General features: G+C 39.2%; 1 protein-coding gene across 1 annotated transcript in view; it reads left to right on the top strand.

Annotated features, from left to right (window-relative positions):
* The window catches only part of tcerg1l (transcription elongation regulator 1 like), a 61,786-nt gene that overhangs the window by 30,848 nt on the left and 13,844 nt on the right, over positions 1-17,094 (top strand). The window contains exon 5 of the mRNA XM_030775924.1: positions 16,177-16,299. Within this exon, the coding sequence (XP_030631784.1) occupies positions 16,177-16,299 (123 nt within the window). The remainder of the gene's footprint in view (positions 1-16,176; positions 16,300-17,094) is intronic.

The raw sequence follows: 17,094 nt of genomic DNA, 5'->3' as shown, positions 1-17,094 counted from the left end.
GGCCCATCAAGGTGGCCTTGTTCACACTAAGGTCATTTTCATTTCAACTCCTTAAAAGAAAAAAAAAAAAAGCCATGTAATAAAATGTGGAGCAGTTCTGTTTGACTTTGACATAGTCCTGTAGGAAAGCCTGCTTTATCACAGTGAAGGGGGCTAACAAACCACAGTAGGTTCATGTAAGACTTCCTTTGACATTAAAGCTAGGAATGCTTAATCAATGCTTCCTTGATATCATAATTAATCATGTCATTAAGCACCGGTACACTATGTCTCTTTCTCGAGGGGTCCCGTTACATCTTGCCCATTTCAGCTGATACATGTACCAATGACTTAATTCAGTTTATTGCGTCCATGTGAGGGGGGTGAGGAGGCACGAACAATATAGAACTGCATGAAATGTTGTGGTATTTGTCCCTGCCCCAAGCTTTCACTCTTACTCATACTACAGCCTCTATCAGTGCTTTTGTTTTGCGTGTTTGCCTCTCTAAAACAGTTTCTACTCAGTAGCTATAATGTGTTGTATGTGTGAATGACTTACGTCACAGCTGGAGGGGAAAACTGTCCGATTTAATTTTTAGTTTAAAATTTAGATACAGGGGCAGCACGGTGGCACAGTGGGTACTGCTACCGCCTCACAGCGAGAAGGTCCTGGGTTTGATTTCTGGCCGGGCGGCTAAGGTCCTTTCTGTGTGGTTTCCTCCCACAGTCCAAAGACATCTAAGTCAGGAGAATTGGAGATACTAGATTGCCCCTAGATGTGAATGTGTTTGTCTGTATGTCTGTCCTGTGACGGACTGGCGACCTGTCCGTGGTGTTTCCCTGCCTTTCGCCCAATGAGTGCTGGAATAAGCTCCAGCACCCCCCACGACCCTAATTAGGATAAGCGGCTTAGAGAATGAATGAATGACTGTAGTTATGACAGTCGTTACAGATAAAGAGTTCAGTAGATGCTTTTTGTGTGTGTGTGGTTCCAGCCACTGTGAATGGTTTGACTTTTGTAAGTAACTTCTGAAGGTTTTGAAGATTCCTTGAGAAGATTTGTACATATTTGAACAGTGCTGTTCAAAAAATGGAAGAATATAGAGCTGCACTGAAAACCTGCAAAGTAAATGTGAAAAAAAGAAACGAATTCCTTAAAATCCTGTTTAGAGGTATTTTGATAGAGAGAATTTGTCCAGATCACACACACACACACACACACACACACACACACACACACACACACACACACACACACACACACTCACACACACACACACACACACACACACACACACACAGCTCTTCACCTTTTGTTAAGAGGCTAATGATAAACTTTGGCTGCCATTAAATGGATAACGAACAGCAAAATTTGCAATGATTGTGTTTATTCAACCGTACTCACACCCCAGAAAATATCATGTTTGGAAGGGTTTATTTATTTATTGAGAAACAATGTTAAGAAAAATAAGCAGTCAGATAATCAAAGATTCCTCTACTGCTTCTTCTTCTTCTTCTTCTTCTCCTTCCTCCTTTCTCTTTTTTTAAGTTTCTGAGCTCAGTTTCCTCTTAGTTCACAGTGATTAAATTTTATATCATATATGCAGTGAATCCAGATATTCACAAACCAAAATGGGATTTTATCCTTAATGTTGTCCTTTGAAAGCAGCTCCGAGATTGTTCTCTTCTATTTGGCCTGCAGTGATAAAATTATGTTAATTTGATTTAGTTCATTTATGATCTGTTGTGACCAATACAATATTTCATAGCAGAAAATATTATCCTGCTTGACATAATTGCATTCTTTCTCCAGATGAAATCCATCTGTAGGCACTATATGACTGGCTTTCATTTATTTATTTATTTTGCTTTACGTTTTATCACTAGTCAAAGATTGGACTTGGCAGGTTTGGGTAATGCAGAATCAAATCCTTATTACTCTATGATTATGATTAGGACATAAGAGTTAATTTCTTTGACTGCGTTTCTGCAAGACAGCACAAGAGAGATTAGGAAAGAGTTGTGTTATGCTGGTACGACTAGTGCAGGCACCCTACTGTTACTGTGGGAATGAAGGTTTTCATACTCCTCTGTGCTAGTGCTGTGGCTAGCCAGTGCATTCAGCACTCACAGAGCTTGGTTTGTCATTGTTCTCTGAGCCGCCTGAAAAACACTTTTGTTGTCATTCTCTTCTCTGTTTGTGCCTTTGTGCATTTTAAGTGGAATGAAATTATTTGGTGGGGTGTACTGCTTTCAGTTTGCATCTCTCCAGTTTGTAATTGTGTGTGTGTGTGTGTGTGTGTTCATGCATGCAACTCTCTGTTCATGCATATTGTTTCCATGACTGTGTCCGGAGGTTGCAATTTTAATGGTGATTAACATCACTAAGGTTTGAGAGATAAATTTTACAGTGTGGTATTGGCCTCTGACACGGTCACTGATGTTAATAGCCTTGCAGTGAATGGCTTGTTAAATTTTTTACTCTGGCTGATAGTCAGAAAGCAGCATTAGCCTGTCAGTCTGATGTAAAGTGTTTCAGCAGCCAATGAGTCACCCTATGTCCTGACATGTCACAAGTCTTCACAGCTTACTGTACATCTAATGGATCATTCTTTCACCATTACCACATGGATACAACATTGTGTCTCACTGAGAAGTGATGGTCTTACCACACACATGCACACGCACACACACACACAGGCACACACGCACACGCACACACACACACACACATATATATACGTGTGTGTGTGTATATACACACACACACATACACATACATACACACACACATATATTACATATATATATATATATATATATATGTATATATATATGTGTGTGTGTGTGTGTGTCTCTCTGTCTGTCTGTCTGTGTATGGATGAACATGTGTATTGACAGACACATATATAAACACACAGGTGCCAGAGAGCAATTTGTAACTAGGTAAAAGCTGGATATATTAGATTCCAAGTGTGACAAAAATAGACACTTAAGTGTTTACATAAGACACCATTTTGTAATATCACAGTTGTGTAGAGAGGTTGTTATTTCTCAAAGGCAGTTAGCATAGCTGAAAAGAAGTTAAAAGAAAAAAAATCGTCCACACCAGTAGAATTTAAATGACTGTGCTCCGAGCCACTTCAGTGTAATTCAGTGTCTTTGTTCAAATTAAAGCAAAGGTATCAAACTTATAAGCACTGTGTTTTTAACAAGGCACTGGAAGCAAATTACTCATTAATGCTCCTTGTCTGAAGAACAATAGTTATTCCACACAGCCATAAACAATCTGTCTTCTCCCCACGAGAGCTGTATGTGGGGAACAATGCTAATATTTGAAAAATTATATGTTTCAAGTAAGTGAAACAACTTACAGTTAGTTCTCCAAAAATGCCGCCATGGAAATAATGCACTGGCATCATTGCTTAGAAACTGAACTCATGGTAGAGTATAGATAGCTGACCAAACATGCACTTGGAATAAAATAGACATATTATTGGTTGTCTAACCTTTTCAGTCCTCTTTGTTCATTCCTCTTTGCTTAAGTTCAGTTCAGTGAAGCAACCCATTGTTCTGGTGTGTGCTTTAAGCAGCTGCCATAAAGGGTGACTAACAGATGCAAATATTTAATCACGTGACCTCTCACTCCAAACCTTTCTGTTCTTCTGTATTGATTGGGACTCATTGTAGAAATGCTAATCAACGTGACCCAGATCGGGGTGCCTGAAAAGATCCTGACTGTTTGTGTTTAATTAACAGTAACAGGAAAAGCCTCTTAGACGTCCTTCAAGGACCTTCCATTTTATTTTAATTTTAACAGAGGATGTCAACACACTGAGATCACAGGAGGAACCTCATACTTGAAGCCTTAATTAACCTCGTATGAAGTCAAGAAACTTACCTCTTTTGCCATTGAACACAATTTTTCTGAGAGCAGGAGTCAAAAATAACCCTGTTTGTGCGAGGATAATTTGAGATATTACAAAATGACTGTAACTCGAAACTTGTGAAATATGAGCAATTTATACTTCATCTCAGAGTCTTGGCTCACTGCTGAGAAAAATAAAAGCAGTGATTCAGTTGAGAAAGTTTATAGTGCTGTGTTTCACTCTGTGATCAATCCAAGTTAATTACTCAGAAATATGTGTTTTAGACAGAGATGAAATATGGGGCATATGTATCATTTAGATACTAATTATAATTGACTTTGCACCAGAATATGCTACTAAAAAAGAAAACAAACAAACAAAAAAAAACCCCAACTTGCTGAATGCCCCAATTTTTCCTGACTGTCATTTGGACATCATAAATTCACCCCAGTTCCACAAAAGAGGAAGAAGCAGTGATGGAAAGTGGAAACTGTGACGCAAATTTAATGAATGATTGCCTTGGCGCGGCAACACAGATGAGATGTTTTCCTTTTAGCCGGTGGGTGTTGCCGGGGATTACATCATAAAAGTGGCCCTATCACACAAGCTCTCCTTTGCCATTTACTTATTCATTCATCTCCAGGAATAAAAAAAAAAAATGACAGCAGCAACAGAATCTTCAAACTCTCCGTCTGCCTCAGTTCAGCACCACTGAATGGAGGTAAGCTGAATATGAGTCAGCGTTACTGATAGTGTAGTCAGTGCAGACTTCAAACTACAAAGTGATATTTGTCTGTCGCTTCCTTTGATATTGGATGGTAGAGAGATTCATCCTTCTTCTTTTAGTGATCCAATCCAGTGGCCCAGGAGACTTTTGTCTTTGACTTTTTTTCTACTGGGTCACTGGATTGGATTGCTAAAAATGTAAAGGAGCTTTAATTGATATTACATTATGATAAGAACACAGTAGGAATTGACATTTTAAACAAACTTATTCACATTTTCTACACATGCCAGCAGGAGCTGAAGCATAATGGAAATATTTTGAAAGTATTTGGTCACTGAATTGATTTGAATATGTATTTGATGGTTGGCTTAGACCCAAGGACTCTTCAGATTTTTTCAAAGGAACGTTCACAAAATTTCAGTCAAGAACCTGATTTACTAATTCTGTCTTAATGTATGTTTCCTCCCTTCCCTCTCTTCTGTACTCTCATTACTTGTGGGAAGTGTGTTTATACCCTACCTTTTAACTGACCTTTTAAAAGCAGTGATGTTCACCAGTGGAAAACCCACTGACATTAAGTGTAATTGACTTCCTCCCGACCTTTCTAATCTCTGTTGGACTAGCGTTCTGTTTTCCAGAAGGATTATGACGCCTTTTAAAGTCTCTCTATCTCATCTTTTAAATCATATTCATAACAAACCCGCGCATAGCCTACCACAGCATAGCAAGACATTATACATAGCCAACCAGCGTTATTAGAGAGATGACCTCCGTCAGCACTCAGATACAGCAGTTCACATGTGACACCATTTTTTTTTTTCAATTAACTTTCTTTTTCAGTTCATTGTGAGTTTGGAGGTTTGTGTTTGTCTGACAGTTGAAATATATCAACCTCAAAGCAGACTGTCTTCAGAGAGCCAGATTAAATCATTCATGAATTTTGATTAGTGGAACAACTTCTGATCTGTCAGTGAGTGTATCCCGACCACGCTTAAGAATTCTCTCTTCAAATCTTACATCTGTGTAATTATGTGGTATCGAGAATTGTTATTACAGTGAAATAGCACAGCGCTAACTCCAGAGATGCCCCTTAAGACATACCGTGTACACATATACTGTATCAGGAACACAGAGGTTCAAGATGAGAGAAGTCTGAAAATTTTAACCTCTTAAGTTCATATTTCACACCTTAAAAGTTTGTACATTCCCCAAAACACTTACTCATTAATTATATTTACATTCATTAACTGAAGTGATGCCTTACCTAGTGAACCATAATTTTCTTTGTTAATTATTAAAATCATTAGTACACTCACCCTTATCATTACATACAGTATAGCGCATTAACTTAATTAAAATGAGTTATTTTCTACTTTATTTTCTGTGCAATATTTTCATATTAATTTCTTATAAAAGAAAGTGTTATTGGAACATTTCATTTAATGTCAGTGTGGATACCATGTTTTAAAGCTAACATGAACTTCTTTCTCTAAATTAACAAACGTGCTATTAACAGTTTGTAATCAGGCATTATGTTTAATGGCTATTTTGAATCAATGCAGAAAAATAAAGTACACAAGCAATGCTATTCCTATAAGCAGAAATCTACAACTCACAGGATCAAAATCCATTGTATACCAGCAAAGACCTACTTGCTATTGTAGTAAAACTATGCCTGTGATTTTCTGCTTGTGTTCTCAGCTTTACAGGAGTTCTACAAGACCAGCAAAGCTTTACTGAAGCCAGTCAGTGGTATTGCATTGCATTAGTGAACCTGTCTACATGTTGACAAGAGACTACCTTCATGGTATATACTGACTGCACACTACACTAGCCCAGCTCCAGACCTCCAATTGTGTAACATCTTAGCGACCCATTTCTTTGGCTTGTTCCCATTACACATTCTGCTGCTGTCACCAGTCCGCGTGTCCCTGTTTACTCCTTAATTAATGTCAGCCAGCAGTGGCCCTATGTTTGGCAGCTCTTTAGAGGGATCAGGTAGAGGGGATTAATGCGGACAGACATGGCAACCCTGCAGTCAGAGGTCTGATAGGACTCCCCAAAACGCTCTGCTCAGGCGTGACTGCCCCTCAGGAAGCAAAGCATGGCAACACAGTCTGGATTCACAAGGCATAACTCTGCGGCAGCTGCTCAAAGCGCTTGCTTGTGTGTGAGTGTGAGAGAGAGAGAGAGTGAGTGTGTGGGTGTATGTGTGTGTATAAGGGAGAGGATGTATGTGTGTCTGTCTATATGTGTGTGAGTGAAAAAGAATGTGCTCGCAGTTTAATGATTGTTTATTTTTTAGGTGTGGGGGAAGGGAGGTGGAACACAATCAGAATGAATTGAAATTACACTGGAAAGAAAGAGAATGAGTGAGTGAGTTAGTGAGTGAGAGAGAGAGAGGGGGAGGGGCATTAGTATTGATCACTTTCTGCATCTTAAAATTGCTCTAAGTGCCAGAATGTCGTTGGTCAGGACATGTGAAATTGTCTTGTCTCTTTTGTGGTGACAACCATATCGTAAAACCTGCAATTCATATCTGAGGTTTTGAGAAGACCATCAACCTCTGACAGCATAAGAGAGGCAGATTTTGGTCCCATAGCAAATGTTTACGACCAACAATTTCACCAACATCTTTTATGTGACAGTGACACATACAGAATGGGGTCACATCAATATAATCACACTCTGCCTTCCAAAGCATCCACGACTGGACAGGGAACTTGTGTCCTGTTTACCCCCGAAAGAAACAAAAACACAAGCAGCAGTCAGTTCAGAAACACAGACATACTCTATCTGTTGCTATAGGTATCAAAGCTTGAAGAAGAATTAACATTTAATTTAAGCAATAATGTGTGTTCATTGTTGAGAAAGCCTGCCAAGTCCATAAACGACAGAGTAAAACTGCGGTTTAAGTGTTTGAGATCAGAGACAGCCAAGCGGTGCACTGTGCCACCCTGTAAGAGCCCTACTCGATAATTACACCTTGGAATTAAATAAAGAATTGGTCCATTCATCTTTCTCAAAAATCTCTTGCCTCTAAGCCCCTTTGGTTAGTGTTTTTTTTTTTTTTTTTTTTTTTTTTATCAGGGGAGCTCTTTCTGTTTTCGCACACACAAAAAAAGCATTCTCCCTTCATTAAAAAAAGAAAGAAAAAAAAAAAAAAGCAAGTTTCTGGAGACCAACGCCTGTCTGAGACGCTAAAAGACTGAGGGTTTTTTTTTTTTTTTTTTTGTGCCACAGATGCACTGCACGTCTCCGCCTCACTGATTCTGTGCGTTCCTCATCATTTGATGTGCCTGGGGACTCAGCTAGGTCACACTTTATTCCTTTGTTTCTTTGATGCTCAAAGTTTTGGCAGCCTGAAGTTTGATATGGAAAGTGGAGGGTGCAGTGCTGAGAGATGGTGGGGTCGTTAAAGCATACACCCGTGCCGTGCGGCGCACACAGACACACGCGCACATGCACACACACACACACACACACACACACACACACACACACAGACACACCTATAATCATGTGCGATAAAGCAGACTGCTCTGCCATTTTGAAGTCTCATTTGTATTAAGTTAGCAGAAGAGGAAGTCAGCACTACAGCACAGAAAAAAAAGAGACTGTGAGTGTCTGAAATGTGATTAATATCTAGATAAAAGTACATGAAAATCAAAGCAGAAACACCGTCTAAAAAATGCTAGAAAACACAAATTAATGCAAAATAAGAGTGCAGCTGTTGACGATCTCTGATCATTATTTTAGTGAGTTCTAATATTTCTACTGTAATACGTGGACTTTTTCTCTCTACAGCTGATTAAAATCCAACAGGTAGTCAGAGCAGCTTTGGCACAGCCCTAAGGCTCTCTGGGAAAATATGGGCCACAGAATTTTGTAAATGTACAAACTGAAAGACCTGTTGGAGATCTCTGTGGTGTAACTGTGAAGTCTGGGAGGGGCAAATGCTTTGGGAGTATTTCTCTCAATTCTCATAGATTAAACAGACTAAATTAAATATACTTAAAAAACCCGAACCTAATTACTGTCACACTATAGTAAAATATAGGCAGAAATTCTCTTTAGTGACCCTGGCTTCGATCCCTGGGCGGGGTCCTTTCTGTGTGGTATTTGCATGTTCTCTCTGTGTCCGTGTGGGTTTCCTTCTGGAGCTCTGGTTTCCTCCCATAGTCCAAAGAATTGGAGACGCTGCGAATTGGAGATACTAAGTTGCCCCTAGGTGTGAATGTGTGCGTGAATGTGTTTGTCTGTGTGTCTGCTCTGCGATGGACTGGCAACCTGTCCAGGGTGTTTCCCCCTGCCTTTCGTCCAATGAGCGCTGGGATAGGCTCTAGCACCCTGCAACCCTAATAAGGATAAGTGGCTTGGAGAATGAATGAATGAAAAGTTTTTGTGGATGTATAGTTTATACTGGAATTCACATGGCTGATTCTTTATTATTTGGACTGAAAGCTTTTTTTCTGCTTCACAAGAAACGCACATTTACGAGTTTCATTGTACTGTACTGGAAACAAATATAAATTAAAATAAATTAATAATAAATTATTCCTCTGCCTGGTTGTAGTGGTAGAGAAAAAGTGGTATTAACTGTGGGCGCTATGGAGGAACAAAAGCTAAATGCAGACCTCTCTCTCCTGCTGGGACTTAATTGATTTAGATTGAAATCATGGTAGAGAACCTGTTTCCTGATTGATTACCTTTTAATTGCAAACCTTGCTACTGGCTATTCCTACAATATTTTCTTTCTTCAAGGAAATCTGTTTAATAAAGCATTCAATAATTTCATTATTTCAAAAAAAAAAAAAAGTCTAGTTTCCATGACAAAGAAAAGAGCAGTGTAGAATTTGTGGACCAAAACCATTTTACAGTAGCCTGCACTGTTGCGAAGGAATCAATTTAGATTATAATCGTTAATATTTGGGAAAAGGTCTGGATAGCTTTAATTCATGTCTCTTTGGTGCAGTGGGACAGCTGGTACTCTTGCTTAATGTATTCAGTGGGCATTAATTCAGGGGCACATTAATTTGGCACTACAGCAGCAGACTTGTAGATGTGAGCAGTCGTACAGTAGTAGTAATACAGAACCTTTTACACTCAATGGAGCCAACAATCAAAAACCCACACCCAACTTTCTGTTGGTCAAGAGTGTACAAAGTGAGTACGACTCTTGACAAACGATCAGTTTCCTCCTTAACCTAATGACTTTTTCCTTTGAAGGATAAGAGACTCCATCTGTCATATTTAAGATGCGGGTATGTAAACTCAGAAATCAAAGACATGAAAGTATTACAATGAATTCCTGTGATCCCCTAGGAAACAGACTTACTGTCGTATGCAGAATGCATACATCTGTCAGAGGTTAACATGAATTTGTGACCGTGATGGCAAAGAGGGCCTGACACTTAGCTTGCATTACCATCAGGACAGGGGACGTTTAGAGAGCCTGGGAAGTATTGGGCTTCAGATCCAATCTGGCCTTGCATTTCCATAAGACCAATATCAGCTTTGTTTATTACGCAGCTAATCAGTGACAATATGTCCATTTCATTTTTAAATAAACAGTTTAGCTCGCACACATCAGCAATTAGTGTCTACAAGCAGAGAAAATTAATCTCTGTTACCATGGATCTCTCACTCTCAGAACATGTGCGATGGCCTAGAGACACCTGTCGCTTGGTGACATCTTTACTTTTTCATCAGTTTAGATAGCTGAAAATTAAAAAAAAATAAAATAAAGAATGTGCTTCAAAAAGAAGAAAAAAAAAGAAGAACAGAAAAAAGTAAACACTGCATTTCATGGAAAAAATCCCAGCTTTTATAGATTCTGTGTTTTCTATTAAACTTTCATCATAGCTGTAGCTCTTGTCAGTTTTGTTCACTGAGTTGATGTCTGATTGATTAGTTACGTTGTTTGGACAATTTCTCAAATTGATGTGAAAGACAAGCTGATGACTAATTTCCTCTCCAAGATTTGTTTTTAAGATAACATCAATGATGTTGTTAAACTTACGTTAGGAAATTAAGGCAAAGTTCCTCTGGTCTTGTAGAAGAAAAAAAAAAAATCCAACTTATGACACATTTCTCAGAAAAAAAAAAAAAAGTCTTCAAATTATATTAACCAGATGCCACCAGATGCATCAGGATAGCAACACATAGCACTACATTGCACTGTTGTGGAATTCTTTGCAAAGTCAAAATTAAACATTTTCACAGGATAAACTACAGTATCTTTGCTTTGGATAGAGATGGCAGAATGTCAACACCTCGGCTTCAAAAAATATTTGAAGATAAAAAATGCAATATGTCTGAGTGGAATCATCGCAGTAAAAAAAGAACACACTCTTTTATTATAAGAACACACTCTTTTAACAAAAGAGCACACTCTTTTTTTGTATTGCTTTCAGTGTTTGCCTTCAGAAGTTTCATGCTTCTCCCAAGGTAAAATCTTAAAGGTTACATTTTTGTCATCTGCCATCTCGTGCCCTGCGTGGTATCCACGGGAAGGCCAGTCCCATGCGCTAACTCCGCCTTATCTGAAGTCTTTATAACAATACGTTACAAATAATGGTCACTTGTCTCTCTTCACAAAGTTATGGCAGACAACAAAAGCGTTTTCAACCTTCCTCTGAATAATATCTGTCACTCTGAGGTCCCTCTGCTGTTAGTTTTGACACCCATCCAACTTAAGGGAGTAGTGGCTATAAAACGGGCATGGCCGGGGAGCCTCTGAAAGGACATTTGTCCTTTTCCCTGTCCTCCATACCCATCAGCACTCAGTGAAATGTCTCTCTCTCTCTCTCTCTCTCTCTCTCTCTCTGTGTGTGTGTGTGTTTGTGTGTCTTTAATTGATTGGTGGACAATGTTGACCTCTCCTTAACCTGCCATGTTACATGCACCAAAAGCACTTGTCATTGATACATTTGTCACTTAGGGCAAAGCAGTGTGAGTGAAACTACTGTCTCATGCACTCTCACTCAAACACGGTCACATTTTTTACCTTCTTTTAATCATTTTCTGCATGGCAGCTACAGATGTGAATTAGCTTGAAAGCTAAGTCTAGTGTCCTTAAAGAGCTGCTTGTTGTCTCTGTTCGAAAACGTCCAAGTGTACATAAATAATTAAGGGATTCTTCTTGTAAACATGAGTGATGTTTTATCCTAATGCTAATGATGTAGCAACGTATTTTAAATGAGCAGGGGAATGAGAGGGAAGTGAAACGCAGTTTGTTGCAGTAGCTTCTCATTCAGCTCTTGGGGAAGGGGGTGTTGTATTATTTAGAGTACATTAGCAGATGCTCCTGTGGCTGACAAATCCCTGGAGTCAACTCAACTCTTCATAGTGGACAGATTCAGTACAACTTTTTTTTGTTGAAGGTTAATGATGAAACAAATCTGAAAGCCAAACCACAGCACTTGTTGTTTCCAAAGGAAAACTTGCAGCAGCTAAACAGCAGGAGTCAGAATGTGTTTATATTTATGTGAGAGGAGATGAGTTTTAATGAGTCAGGCTCCCCGACACCTTTTACTTCCCAAGATTACTGCCAATGGATTGAAAGCGTGCTGCTCTGTGTTTTTGTGTTTGGGTGTGTGTTAATATATCTCTTTGTTTGTGTGAGTGTGTGTGTGTGTGTGTATGCACGTGTTTGGTTGTCTGCGTGTGTGTGTGTGTGTATGTGTTTAGGATACTGACTATGGGTGTGTGGCCATATTTTTTTGTAAATGTGTGTGTATTAGAGAAAGAGAGAGAGAGAGAGAGAGTGGTGTGTGTGTGTGTGTGTGTGTGTGTGTGTCTGTGCGCATGTGTGTGCGGCACGTGTGTGTGTGCGTGTGTGTGTGTCAGATTGAGTGTGAATGTGAGTGTGTCGGCACATTTCTTTGTAAGCGGGTGAGTGTGTGAGTGAGCGTGTGAGTGTGTGTGTGGTGGGCTGAAGTGTGTAAAGGTGATTGTGGGGTAAGCAGCTGGTTCATCAGTCATTCTCCCTCTGACCTCATCACTGAAAATATCCTGAAACCATCATGTCTTAAAGAGATGCTCACTCCGGGAACCCCCCCGCCCCCAAAAAAAAACACAACAACAACCAAAAAAAAACCCAGCAAAGATAGCAGAAGTTCAGCTACAAATCATAGCCCTCATCTGACGAGATGCTTTTAGTGCCTCATTCATGTCGTGCCTGCTGCACTTCTCTGATAATACTGTCAATCCATGTGTCAGTCCCCGAGGCCGTGCGTGTGTGTGTGTGTGTGTGTGTGTGTGTGTGTGTGTGTGTGTGTGTGTGCCTGTATGTTTGTATGTTAGATATACATTGCTATAGCAGCATAAACACGAACGACTAAAGTTGTTAAGTGTTGGCAGCAGATAGAAGCTTTAGAGGGAGGCGGAGATGTTTTGCTGTTTTAAAGGTAATATATTTGGCTGTTCATAAACACTGTGTGTTAATGAAGGAATTAGACAGCTAGAATCTGACATGAAGTAGTTGTTGGTGAGATTAGACTACAGCAATAAAGGCCAAAACCCACTGAACGCAGACTGGCAGGGCGGGTCAGTGTTTTTTTTTTGTTTGTTTGGTTTTTTTTTCTCTCTTTTTTTTTCAGAATTTCAATCATATGTACATGTACAGACCTCGGACCTAGAGAAAGTGGTTAGGCGGTCTCCTCTCACCGCTTTGATGCATGTCTAAGTTAGAACTTTATTCTATTTTCATGTTTGCCTACCAGTCATTTTATTCTGTTTTTCACGCTTGCCTCTAGTGGTCAACAACTCACTTTCATTTAAAATCTAGTCAGCTGGCTAGGCTGTGATTTTTGCAAACAAGGAAGGGGAACAGATGTTCTGCATGTTATCACTAAACCCCAGCCTGGACATCTAATTATGTGGACTACATTAACTGTCAATGTAAAAAATAATATAAACTGTCAATGTAAAAAAAAAAAAAAAAAAAAAAAAACAAGGGTAGAAAAAAATAGAGATGCCCAGGAAACATTCACCCATATGGAAGTTGTCAGTTCTCTTAGAGCATTAATTTACTATTCAATTTTTTGCTCAGATGATTCTTCTGGACACCTACCTCATCTGACTGCCCATACTCCCCTCCACACACACACACACCACCACCACCCGTCAGAATTTATTAGGTCTTAGCCTGTAAATTTAGAATGATATCCATTTGAATGGTGACAGACGAATGGGAATAATGATCTGAATATTGTGAAGTTAAGGTGGTGGGGTCTAGGATATTGTACTTTTTTTTTTGATAATTCATCTTCAACAGTTTTACAGCAAGTGGTACTTGACTAAAAAAAGCTCATAAGGCAGTTATATCAGCTGTGTTAAGGGAAAGAGTGGGAGAGATCAGTTATTTTGTAGATCCTCAGTATCTAAGTATAAATATGTAAGCACTATTTGTGTTGGAGAGAAGATGAACAGGCCCCTTGTGAAACTCACAGCTTATTTTATATCACCCTCCAAAATAAATATCACACCATGTCAACTTGAATGACAGTTCAGAGCCATCTTGCTCTCTCTCTCACTCTCTTTCTCTCACTCTCTTGCTCTCTCATCCCTCTCTCTGTGTTTGTTCTGTGGTGTGAACGGCTTATTCCTTGCCTCCGTGCTTTTCACACAACCCATTCTGTGTGAGTGTGAGAGCAAGCTACTCTCCAGTGATTGCTGCTCTCTCCAGGCCTCTACACCTCTAATCAGCTCTGTCTTTGGGCTGTGACTGTGTGAGAGAGAGCCTGTCAGCTCTATCACCTCTCCCCTTCACACCATCGCTTACTAATAATAGATTCATTTATCCAGATGTTGCACTGCTGTTGTACAATAAGGTTTATCAGATATCTAATCTATTAACAACTTGGTAACAATAAGTTAGATTAGTGCCAATGTGGTAGTCCTGCCTTTAAATCAGGTTATTCAGATACTACATCCATTCATAGAACACAATGTGCTTGGAACCGTTATAGCACTAACGCTATAAAGTGTTGCTAAGGGAAAGATGCTTGTGACATTTTTTTAAAATGCTCTTAGGGAGTGTTTAACCATTCGTACCGTGTTCCCAATGATATATAGTGGCTTTTAACTTTTGGATAAACATGGTGGTCCTATATAACTGGTTACCTTGGTAATGCAGGATGATAAATGGTTAGGTAAGAAGAACTTTTTCTTTGTGTTTATCGTTAATTTCTGTTTCCCTGCTTCTGGCCTTTACATGGACATTGTGTAGTGCAGTAGGTGGCCTCCTTAATTCAAATGGTTGTTTTGTGGCTCTTTTGTCATGTGTAAGTTTTTGAAACATTAAGACCACCAAACTAAAGACTGAAATACTAGAGCAGTTGAGTATGTGTTTCAATGAAGTCATGCACTGTTTATGAACATAAAAAGCCATGCTCGAGAGTTTTTGATGGAAATTGTTTGAAAAATGTCACTCTTGTTCTCAGCCAACAAGACTAATTTGATCAGAAAATCCACGCGGATTGAAACCGAGACAAGGAAAATAGGTTCTCTGGTTCTTTTCCTGATTGTTTGTTTGTTTTTGTTTTTGTTTTTTTGAACCTTAAATTTATCTTTAAAACCTGTTGTTGGCAATACATTACAAATACCCATCTGAGCTCTTTTTCTCAGAAGCCAAAGTTAGCAGACATATTCCAGCAGACAGGCAGCCAGACTCACAGAACCTGAGAAATATCCAGCCTTGAGCTAATGTCAGACATAATTAACCTTGCCAAACAAGTCTGGGCTATCAGAGACAAGTGAGACAAGCTGAGAAAAAATAAAAAAACATCCAGTTGATGAAAATGAGCTCTAACCATTGTCAACATAAACCAGGCTAAATTTGGGCCGAGGGACTCTTTCATCTATTCACTGATAATATGGTTCTCACGGTCAGACACTCTTAAGTTCTTCTTGTTTAAAGCCAATAATTAGAATGTAAACATTTAAAGGAGTCCAAAACATTTGCCTTGATGCTTCAAGCACGTCTTGTCTCATTATTGACCACTGGGAAAGTCATATTGGTCATGAAAATGTACAGCATCATGCATTGTTTTGTTGTTTTTAAGTCAGCTTTTAAGCTCTCAGTTTCTGACTATTACAATGATGAAAGCATTAATGTTGGGACAAGATTTTGTCCAGGAGCAAAACTTCAAACAGAACATCCATCTAACAGGTAGTAGCCTCCTCATCTATCATAAATCAAATTCATTCATTTTCTGTATTTTTATTTATTTGTTTTTCTTCTCAAAAAACTTCAAAGTATTACAATATCAGTTAAATCAGTTTAACTCTGGAATTAGCATGGATCTGTCGGCTAAAGGAACCAATGTTTTTATAGTTTGGTCATGTAGCTATAGCTCCATGAACCTGAATGCTAATTCCTAAAGACTAATGATGAAAGTGCTAACCTGTTCTGGTTTCCTTTCACTATGTCCTGTGGAAATCTCTCTCTCTCTCTCTCTCTCTCTCTCTCTCTCTCTCTCTCTCTCTTCTTCTCCTATCTATCTGTCGCTCTCTGCTTGTGTTTGATATGTTGAGTTTCTTTCATGCTGACACACTGACTGATCTTATGTTCTGTGTTGTGTGTTTGACGTGCAGGGGCCCGTTCTGCTTGGGAAGGTCTTCTAGAGCCAGTCGTTCCAGCACGCGGCAGGGTAACCACCCTCTCCACCCCGAGCGTGACCCTCATCACAAGCGACTGGAAAGATCAAACGCCAGCAGGTAAGTTTGGCCAATGAAAGATCTAAGAGTGCAAACTGTACTTTCTGCCAGTGATACTTTTTTTTATTTTTACTCAGTATAGTTACTCATTTACTGTTTCACAGACAGATTAAGTGCAGATGAATCACTACATATGCTAAGCAGACAACAACAGAAAAAAGCTTTAGGCTAACCAATCAATTCATTATCTGCGATAAACTATACACCACAATCTGTATGCTAGTCAAAGAAATGAAACATGAATTTGTGCTTAGATGCCCCAGTCAAGAGCTTTGTATGATATACACAATCTACACCTAATTGTCTAAATTCACATTGGCATTAACATAAAAAGCTATTTTTTTATTACTTGACCTTGATCCCAATGATACATATATGCACAGTTGTATAGTGCCTTTCCGCAAAAGCCTAGTCTAGTATTTTGTTGATTTTTCAAAGTTTAATGAGATACGGAGAGAGTCGTGCTCTGACACTGTTCATTACAATCCTTTTCTGTTTGGCTAATGATGCATTTGCAGGCTAGATAACTACGTTACTTGCTCATAATGACTCAGTCTTATTAAACATTATGTTTGCATTGACTCCACTGACTAATCACGGCTTCCGTTAATAAAAACAAAACTGAACCCATAAGAGTTGGACCGACTTAGGGCAGTACTGGCAAAGGAACGGAACACTGGGGGACTGACTGTGACTGGCGGTAAAATGCGGGCATTTACTTGTGTTTCTAGCATGTTCTGTCAGATCCCTCTAGAAACAGTATGCTTAAGTGTATCCGTGCATTGGTTTTCTCTG

Source organism: Chanos chanos, chromosome 5, assembly GCF_902362185.1.
Source record: "Chanos chanos chromosome 5, fChaCha1.1, whole genome shotgun sequence".
Classification (NCBI taxonomy): domain Eukaryota; kingdom Metazoa; phylum Chordata; class Actinopteri; order Gonorynchiformes; family Chanidae; genus Chanos; species Chanos chanos.
The sequence above is the reverse complement of the archived record's forward strand: the minus strand, read 5'-3'. Positions and strand labels throughout refer to the sequence as shown.